This window comes from Micromesistius poutassou (assembly GCF_964030765.1).
Source record: "Micromesistius poutassou genome assembly, chromosome: 7".
Classification (NCBI taxonomy): domain Eukaryota; kingdom Metazoa; phylum Chordata; class Actinopteri; order Gadiformes; family Gadidae; genus Micromesistius; species Micromesistius poutassou.
In genome coordinates, this window is record NC_140277.1 from 9553276 (window position 1) to 9563838 (window position 10563).

General features: G+C 47.8%; 1 protein-coding gene across 1 annotated transcript in view; it reads left to right on the forward strand.

Moving 5' to 3' along the window:
- Positions 1-9752, forward strand: part of mgmt (O-6-methylguanine-DNA methyltransferase) — a gene marked incomplete at its 5' end in the record, with an annotated part of 50309 nt that extends 40557 nt beyond the window's left edge. The window contains 5 exons of the mRNA XM_084470191.1: positions 5630-5695; positions 6163-6334; positions 6950-7132; positions 7869-7958; positions 9683-9752. Of these exons, the coding sequence (XP_084326317.1) occupies positions 5630-5695; positions 6163-6334; positions 6950-7132; positions 7869-7958; positions 9683-9714 (543 nt within the window). The 3' untranslated portion in view covers positions 9715-9752. The remainder of the gene's footprint in view (positions 1-5629; positions 5696-6162; positions 6335-6949; positions 7133-7868; positions 7959-9682) is intronic.
- Between the last annotated feature and the right edge of the window lie 811 nt (positions 9753-10563).

Below are 10563 nucleotides of genomic sequence, written 5' to 3' on the forward strand. Positions count from 1 at the left end.
ATATATATATATATATATAAAGAGAGAGAGAGAGAGAGAGAGAGAGAGAGAGAGAGAGAGAGAGAGAGAGCGAGAGAGAAAGCATGAGAGAGAAGGAGGGGAGGCCGAAAGAGAGAAAGAAAGAGGGAAAGAAAGGGATAAAAGAAGGGTGTTAAACATAGCTTTATTACAGCAAAAAAAAAAAACCTTGGTTCTTTCCTTGAATACAAAGAGCCCTTTGGCTGTGGGACACATTTTGACACTGAAGCCAAGATTAGTTTCCTCGGTCTGTGTGTGTGTGTGTGTGTGTGTGTGTGTGTGTGTGTGTGTGTGTGTGTGCGCGAGTGCGGGTAGGGCGTGTGTGTACTTAATATAGCGGGGTCTCTCCCAGGCCTCTCCCGCCTTTTTGCATGAAACAATCACGGCGCGAGATGAAGCCGCGCACTTCCAATAAACAACATAAATATTTGATTCCCTCTCTAATGGAGCCAAATACGGGGTTCAGGGGCCATGTAAATGATGGCGGCGAGTGATTCGTCATTGTTAAGCTTGCCATCCGAGAGGTCGCCGCACGGGGTCAAAAGCACATTCCCAATAAAAACGCCCCCAGGCTGAGGGGGGAGGGAGGGGGGGGGGAGTATACATTGAGGACCAGAAGGAGCACCATATAAAGAGACAGAGGGGGCAGAGAGAGAGGGACAGAGCGAGGGGAGAGAGAGATGGTGGGAGTGTGAGAGAGTGAAGGGAGAGAGGGTGAGAGTGTGAGAGGGTGAGAGAGAGAGCGGGCGAGATGAAGAAGGGCTGAGTGGGAGAGAGATATAGAGAGTGGGAGTGTTGGAGAGACGCAGAAAGGGAAGGAGGGAGTGCGCGGGGGAGAGACGGAGAGAGTGGGAGCGATGGTGAGAGGGCAATACAGGGTGAAAGAGAGAGAGAGAGAGAGAGAGAGATGGGGCAAAAGGGAGAGAGGGGGAGAGAGGGCCGCCATTACACTACCATACCATAGAGCCGGACTGTACCATAAGGATGAGAGGGGGACGGAGGCCGGACGAGGCGAGGCGTACATTAGCGTAAAACAAAAGGCAAACCGGCGCCGCCGAGGCCACAACCGCACCTCTCTCCTCTGGCTCCACCCCTTCACCCCCCCCCCTTCCCCCCGCCACTGGCCCACCACCCCTCACCCCCAACCCCAATGACTTCACCCTCCAGTTGATAATATTACTGCGGTATCGATCCCGCACGGGCCCCCCCTCCCAGGGACCAGTAAGACACGTGGTAATTGTGAGCGGACAGAAAGCCAATATGGGAGTGCTCAAGGATGGCCAGGGATGCACGCTAATATTGTTGCAACACACAGAAAAAAAGGAGGGGAGGGGAAGAAGAAAGAAAGAAGGAAGCAGAGGGTGAAGGAGGAGGAGGAGGGGAGAGCGCCGTCTGATTGAAGTTTACCTCGTAATTCTGAGACAACATCGCAGATGACAGTCTGACCCAGTGGGAGGAGAGGGGAGATATAAAAATTCAATGCAAAGTCCAGGGTGAATATGAAAGTAATAAGTGTGAGCAGTGAAGTGATGAGAAAGGAGATTGGTTTGCGGGCATCACGTTAAGTGAACAGAGACTTTGGAATTCACCCCCCTTTTTAAGATCTTGTTATAAAACAATTTTCTATTCATAATATAAAAAAGACAATTTATAATACCGTTTTGTGCCCTCTGGCAGTAATGGACAAATAGACTGGATATCACATTATATCACACTCAATTTCTCTCTTCTGTAACAAATTAGATTCATTATGAAATTAAAAGCGGAAACTCAATATTGTTTTATTATTAAGCTGATTGCTTTGGATTCCTTTCTTTCCATCCCAAAATGAGCATAAGCCCATTCCTTTTTCTAATTCTTTGTGTAATCCACAAGGAGAAAATATTACAAATGTGTGCATGTCAAGCAATTACCCGTGTATTTAAATGAATGTCTTCCTGTGCTCTTTGAAGTACCTTCAGCTAATGGCCCCAATGCTTCTGCATGCATTCATTACCTGAGGCTAGAGCTAACAGAGTAATTGCCTTACAGTTTTATAATGGCATTAGCAGTGCAAGCTACATAACCTAGGCCCTTTTTTATTAACTGCGATAATATAAATACAACATCCACGCTAATCCACTGCAGGGAACGGATCACATTTAATCTGTTTCAGAACCCATCATGTTAAGATTGGGTATAAAAAAGGAAAATGCATATATATAAACCCATTCATCATGTTTGTTACTTTTTTCACCCGACACCGAGCTACAACATTACCAAAGAAAAGTGAGTTGACGTATCACCCCCCTCTCCCCTCCTCCCCCCCCACCCCACACCAACCCACCGCCCCCCCCCCCCAAACCACCCAGCACAGTTGTTGAACACGGGAACCTTTATGCAAAGCAAGACAAACAATGGCGTGGAGTCTGTCACGCCTTTTGTCACAGAACAACAGAGATCATTGGAGGCCTTTAATTGTTTCAATTTAACACGCCGTGTTCTGATATGTCTCCATGACAAGAAAGCCAATTACACTTATGCCGGCGCGGAGTTGGGAGATTTACATGGAAATGCCCTCAGAATGCTATTCCGTGTTAATAGTATTCACAGCGTGAGCCGACACGCGTGAAAGCGCCCTCGTCAGAAGGAGCGGCAAAAAAAAAAAAATCACAACACACGCACACACACACACACACACGCGGAGAAAACAAACTCTGGCGTTTGATTGGGTGCGGCACTTCTCATCCCGCGCCCGAGATGACGGGGCGGGCCACTTAAGCGTAGCCTCTGCTAGTCAGCTTGGTTAGTTAAGACACCACGCGGTAAACGACAGATTAAGGATGAGAGGCAATATCGTTTTCGCTCTCCTTCTCTCCTCCTCTCCTCCTCTCCTCCTCCTTCGCCTGCTCCTCGCTTTTGCTTTTTTTTTTTTCCCCTCTCCAAGCTGTCCGTATGTCGCCGCAGCCCCGGCGCCATATGGACGAGGAGGCAGGGAGACGAGGCTTTTATAGAGAAATGAAACACGGGCCCCCCGAATGTGAATGTGACAGTCTTAATTGCTTTAATTGTTGTTTAAAATTGAGATCCATGTAGGAGATCTTGAAATATGATAGAATAGATTATTGGTAATTATTAACTGCGGCAGGAGTAGGAGGCAGGGAAAGGAAAAAAAAAATAAAAAGAGGGGAAGAAAGAAAAAAAGGAAAAAGAGCTCCACTTTATCTCACTGAGAGGGGGAGAGAGAAATCTGTTCTGCCTGATGGGAACACATGAAGACAGCTGCTGCTCTGATTTAGTCTACCTGCCTCGCGACAACCATAATTCTTTATTTGTATGCAAACTAGATGCATGCAACGTTGAGCATACACACCAATTTCAGAGGTAAATGCCCATTCAAAGAGCCACCCATCCGGTAACTTGGTGGTGGATTAAGCGATATGTTTCTATAAGGAGTGAACTGCGCGGGCCCTGGAAGTGGCTTGGATGCCGATTCATCTTGATATATCAAGGACTCTGGTTAGATATGCTCCTTGGGATGAAAGGGGGGGGGGGTGGCACACACACGCACACACACACACACACACACACACACACACACACACACCCCAACACACCCCAACACACGCCTCTATGCCGTGGAAGCGCAGGCCAAGTCTTTGGAAGGGCACTGCTTTGAAGGCGCGAAGGCTGTGTTTACATTCATTTAGGACAGCTGCCGTCTTAAGCCCACACGGCCACTGCCAAGTGATGGAACACTTCAGACAAATTACCGCGGGCCGCCGCGCAAAGGAGAAACACGGGGCGAAATGTGGGAAGAAAACAAGCGCCATCTGAGGGATGTTTCTGGTGACAGATTTTTTTTTCGACAAAAACCCGCCGCGGCTAACTCGACGTTCCGATAAAGTGGGGGAGCCATCGACAAGTCTCTCTCTCTCTCTCTCTCTCTCTTTCTTTACCCTGTACAGCAGGTGACAACAAGACACAAACACGCAGGGATTTTAAGTTATTTGTTTCTTTTTGCAAAAGAGAGGGGAAACTAAAATAGCAGTGGTGGCCGGGGCCTCAACTGTGGCTTGCCTTTGTTGGTCGGGCTGTGCTCTAAAGGCTTGTGTCTTTTCACACACACACACACACACACACACACACACACACACACACACACACACACACACACGTTTGGCGCTTTCTGTATTATCGGGGAAAAAAAAACAAAAAAAAAGAGAGCAGTTTGGTTCCATGAGAGGGGTTTCATTGTAAGTGCTCAATTCAGAGCGAAGATAAAGACGCACAAAACGGGGGGCCAAAACCCACCTAGCTGAAAGCAAGCCCCCTGAACCAGCGTGCCGAGGGGAAACGGAGAGGGGGGGGGGGGGGGGGGGGGGTAAGAAGAAGAACCGAACATAACACAATCCAGGGCCAATTCATTTTGAGTGTTAAGAGCCAAAGCAACATAGCTAATCCGCATTGTCAAGCAGGGGGTTTGAGGGGATAGGGGGGGAGGTGGGGGGGGTAGAGTAAGCATGCAGACAGGGATAAGACCCCATCCTGAGTCCCCGGCGCACCCCCAGGCGCGGGCACCCAGCTCCAGCCCTGCGGATGGGAAGTCATTTGTGAAGTCCTTTTTTGCAACAGCCAGTCAAAGAGGTTAATTGAAAAATTCCTTAATGTCATTACAACAGAACTAGATTAACCCAGAGCTAATTTACTTTATTGTTCTGAGGAGAGGGTGCTAGTGGCGGTGGAGGTGGGTGTAGTGCGGGGAGGGGAGGGAGGGTGGGTGGGGAGGGAGGGTGGGGGGGGGGGGGTTTGGCGGGTAAGTCACCGCTCAACTCAACGCTGTGAACTCGGGAAGCGCACGCGCCAGGGCCCAGGAATTAGGGGTTGAGGTGTTGTCTTTTAAAGGGCCCGTGCCAGTTTAATTAAGATAGCGGAGATTATTCACCGCTCGGCACGCTTGGAAGGAAGGGGGAAAGAAGGAGGAGACGGAGGGAAGGCGGGTTGGCGCTGACCAAAAAAACATGGCGTCGGTTCCTTGTTTTAAATCCGCCCGGCTTTGAGTTATCCACTTGAAACAACAAACAGATCTGAGGCTTGACGCGGCGCGCTGGGTGATAGCGGCGCGGGGACACTCGAGTGTTTCTCGCTGTGGCGCTCTGCGGAGGATTAGACCCTAATGCCGAGTTTATTATTTATTCTGTCGCTTGATTGTATTTCTTTTTTGGACGCTTTTATTTACATATTTATTCTTCATTTGCAGTCGTAATTATTTGATATGTGGAACTTAAGCGTCTGGCTTCTCCGGTTGGCATACTTGTGATTCGTGCAAACTGTTCACGTTCGCACATGGTGTTTTTAAACTGTTATTAACCTAAGGTTCCTTCTGTTGTTAAACAGTAGTTACATTAACATGGTGTTGGAATGTTATTGACATTGGGGTTCTTCTGTTAAATAGTAATTCATGCTAACACATTGTGTTTGTGTCATTCTACAGTTATTAACGTTAGAGAACCCCTGTTGTTCAACTGTTATTAACATAAAAATATTGTGCCGTTACCGTTATGAATGTTAACATACGGTGTTGTTCAACTGTTATTAACACGAGTGTTCTTTTGTTGTTGTTTGTTTTCAGGAGGTCTTGCTGAAGAGAGCAGCTGACCTTGTTGAAGCCCTCTATGGAATGCCTCACAACAACCAGGTATGCACACACACACACACACGCATACTAACACACGCACACGCATACTAACACACGCACACATACACATACACCTACACGCTGTAGTTAACCACATTACCAAGTTCAGTCTCACAAACTGCTCATAATCCCAAAGCTCACTTTATGTCCAAAAATAAATAGTACACATTACATTGGATACATTGGATACATCTAAAACTTTACAGAGAACTAGAACGATTCGTCTTCCTCTCATACTGTACCCATCCACAGATAATTTGTCTCACACTCTAAAAATATACCTGAATAAAACAGCATATATATATATAAATAAATACATACACTGTGTATATATACATCCAGGATTGCACCCTATGTGAACCCTGCATCATCAAAGCGCGGTCAGGCCCTGAGCAGTAGACGGATCCACACAGCGTGCACCGAGCCTCTTCCTCACACCCCCCCCTTTTGTCCGCGTCCTCCCCCAGGAGATCATCCTGAAGCGGGCGGCCGACATCGCCGAGGCGCTCTACAGCGTTCCCCGCAACCACAACCAGATCCCGTCGCTCGCCAACACCGCCTCCCACGGCATGATGGGAGTGAACTCCTTCAGCAGCCAGCTGGCCGTCAACGTGTCCGAGGCCCAGGGCAACGACCAAGGTGGGCGCGGACGTACGGATACCGCAGCGCAACACAAACACCTCTCACCTCTGGGAGCGCATTGCGTCAACCGGTAGCACCGCACAAGACAGAGCTGCTTTGTTACTTTCACGGTCAAAGCACGAGCACGCGTTGGCCGCGTTAAGCCCGGATGAGGCTGGGTCTGGAGCTGGCTAAATCTTGAGTATGAATGGTTTTGAGAAAAAAAGTGCAAATGACTTCAATTAAGACGCTTAGCGTTGGACGCTCTTGGGTCTTCGGAGGGTGAGGCTGGATCCAGAATGATGAACATCCCAATTGTCGCAGACGCTTTAATTCAAAGCGATGAACAGTCGCCATTGACGCGCCATTAAGGAGCAGGTAGAGGCTAGCGCTTCTCGCTCAAGGACGACTACAGGCAGACAGTGGCCACCAGGGTTTGAACCCAGTATCGAGTCCATTGATTTATTTCCGGATTAGTGGTTGTCAAGTGCATAATAGATAGTTACTTCTCTCATCATTTCAACTTCCTCTCAACACACAAAAAAAAAACAAATAATGCCTCCCCGGGCCAGCGTGTTCGCCCGTGTTTTATACATACAAATACATATAACGCTGTTGTCTGTCGTCCTGTAGGCTACAGCCGGAACACCAGCAGCGTGTCTCCCCGAGGCTACATCTCCAGCACCACCCCGCAGCAGTCCAGCTACAACACCGTCAGCAACAGCATGAACGGCTACGGCAACGCTGGCATGAACCTCGGGGTCCCCAGCTCCCCGGGCTTCCTCAATGGCTCCTCCGCCAACTCCCCGTATGGAAGTGAGTAGGGCTTGTTAGCAAAACAACCCCCCCACCCCCACACACACACACACCCACCCCCCACACCCCCACCGCTTCCCTTTGCCTTGCAGCTGCTAAACCGCTAGCTAGTGCCAGCTGTAGCAGTAGTGCGTTAGCCGCCACTGATTCTCTGCGAGACAGGCGGACATTCTGAGCTGCTGTCTAGCGGTAGCGGCGCACCAGCCGGCTTTTCGGTAGCACCGAGCCATTTGATAATAGCATTGAGCTAACTAGAAGAAGCAACGGGATGGCTAGCGGTAATAGAGAGCTAGCTAGCGGTAGCAGCAGTGCTGCAACTGATTCACTTCCAGACATTGAAAAAAAAAAAACTGAATCCTGGGCTTTGTTTAAAAATGTCTCACATGGTCATGAATTATTCGATGCTTTGATGATGATGTATTGATGTTGTTTGTGTGCATTTTGCCTACGTTTAGGCTTTAGCCTATAAAATACAAGGGTTTGGTTGTTTCATGTAAAGGCCTGCTTGTGTGCTTCAATGTACCACTACAACATGTGTATGTGCTGTGCCACCGCTGTGGAAGGTAAGGGCTTTGTGCTATGCGATGCGCGTACTGAGCATATCCCACCCCGCTCCGCTCCCTGAGGCGCTCATAGCCATCCCAGCCTAACCTTAACCGGCCCTTTGCTTTGTACAACTCTCTCCCTCCCTCTTTCTCTCTCTCTTCTCTCTCTGCCTCCCCTGTCCTCTCTGCAGTTAAACAAAAGAGCGCCTTCGCTCCTGTGGTCCGACCTCAGGCGTCCCCTCCCCCCTCCTGCACCAGCGCCAACGGCAACGGACTGCAAGGTGAGCATCCCTCACCCCCTCATCCTTTCCCTACGGACTACTGGTCAGACACCGCTGCTCAGGCCTCAGTCCGGTTCGGTGAGGGACTAATCATTACAAATATATGCATTTTGACAGGGCAATTTACACTCTCACTGTCACTTTCCACACCCTACATGTACGTGCACACACGCATACACAGACACAAACACGCACACGGATACACACTCACAAATACACACTCGCAAATACACACCCTTTGTAACAGCATGATTCACACGTGTATTTACATGTACAGACATGCATGCGTGTGTATGCAGACGTGCGACGGAATCCATTTCCCGGGGACTATACAAACAGGCACGCCAAAATCGCGAGCGCACACACACACACTCACACACACACACACACACACACACACACAATGCCGCGTGGTGCGTGAAACGCACACACAACCTCGTTGCCCTTTCCTTGAAATGATCGTCTTCTTCTTTGGGGGTCGCTGCGAAACACCTTCCCCCGGATTGTTTTAGTAATTATGTTTATTAGGTTTTGTGCGTGTGTCATGACCAACATGATTGCTTTGAAAACAAGCTTAGCCGTAGTGTGTGCCCCAAGATTAATAACATTGGGCTTAATGAAGTGGGAAATTAAAGTTCATCTCGCAACACGTTCATACTTATTAATACATGTTGTGCAGAAATTAATGAGCAATGCATTGCCATCATCTGCGCTGGCAAACTTAAAAGCATTTCAAGCATGACTCTACAAATATACTGAGCGCGGTATAATCATATATCATCCCTGCACTTCACTAGTTGCCTAATTGTTAAAACGTGTGAAAATACTGAATCCATAAACTCTGGGAGTGAGGTACAGTCGCTAATGACATCCTAAGCAGATGGGCTAGGCGGAAACTACCTTTGATCGCGTGTAATCTCTCCCGGATAACGACACAGAGAGACGACTTAGGGAAAAAACGCGTAAGGGGACGTCGGGGGAGGGGGACGTGGGGGGGGGGGGGGGGGGGAGAAAACGTTGGGCCAATTTGCCGTAAGGGAGTAGACAGAGTTGAGGAAGGAGAGGAAGAGGCGGATAAAGGGGGGAGGAGACAAGACCGAGGAGTGTCTAGTACCGCGCCACTGATGCATTGTGGGAAGGCGCCGTGTTGTTGCTTTACCTTCACCATCGGTGAAGGTAAAGCACCCCCCCCCCTCCCTCCTCGACCCCCCCCCCCTCCCTCCTCGTCCCCCGGGGAGTCTGGGGGCCACTGTTTGCCATTACCGTGGCGACAGGAGAAATATCACACATAGCAATACGGGCGTGCTGGGGGCTGAAATGTCAGCCTGAGCGGGAGGGTTTCAGACTCTGGTTCCGGGGAGGAGAGGAGCTGAGCGGAGCTCTCTCCCAGGCCCTGGCCAACATGGCAAACACTCAGAGGCACATATGCAAACAGGCACATTAAAGCGCACATTCATGCTCTCGTGCACTCCCAGATGCTCTCGGATTTGTGAAGAAAAAAAAAATCACATAATCATGCGCGCTCATGCACACACATGCACGGACGGACACACATGCATGCACACACATGAACACACACACACACACACACACATGCAAACATATGCACACACACTTGCACACACAGACACAGAATTATAGATCTATTTGTGCAATAATTTCTCTTAAATAGCCATTGTGGTGTGTACTCTTCCATGCTAACGTCTCCTTTTCTCTCTTTGCAGCTATGTCCGGCCTGGTTGTCCCCCCTATGTAAATAAATGCACTTTTAGAAAAAAAAAAATCTCAAGCACCAATCGACTCACTACCACTTCCCTGGACTGTCCCTTGTAGCACCCAGCAGCGATGCTGGTGCAGTGTATAGTAAGCAGCATATTGTCTTTTTAACATGAAGGAAGAAGAAAAGGAAAAAAAACAAAACAGTTTTTTTTTAAGGACTTGGACTTAAAACACGGAAGGATTTCTCACTATGGATATTTTTTTTGTCTGAGGGATTTTTTTTTGTCTTTATTTTTTTGTCTTTATTTGATCAACAGTGAAGAGGACACGAGACAAGTGTTTATTTTATATACCTGGTGGTTGAGGTTTGACCTTGGCTATGGCTAGAGGTCAATTCAGCCATTCATTCAGTACTGGAAGATACTCTGTGGACTCACCATTCGGTTGTATAGTAAAAAAAATAACTGATGTATTGTACAGTACGTTTGAACTTATTTGCCTCAGAAATTGTTTTATGTTTCAACTCTCTTTGAATAGATTCACAGTTGTGTGTCTTTATAATGTGACTTTTTTGTATTTTTATGTGTGAGAAAAATAACCAAGGGCCAAGTTTGAATTTCAACTGGAAAAATATATGGAATATATAATGTAGAAAAACCGATCACAAAGTACAACAAATACACGTTAAGGGGTAGGGAAACTGGGCGGGTAAGTTTGTATCATGTTTCATTCCTGCATTTTAAATTAAATTTTGTAATTTATTGTAGCTAGAACTCATCTTCAAAAAAAAAAGAAAAAAAAGAAAAACAAACACAAAATACAAATGAAAAAAAAATCTCTTTGAGTCAACAAAGCACACTGATGTGTATAAAACACTTTGCTGTGT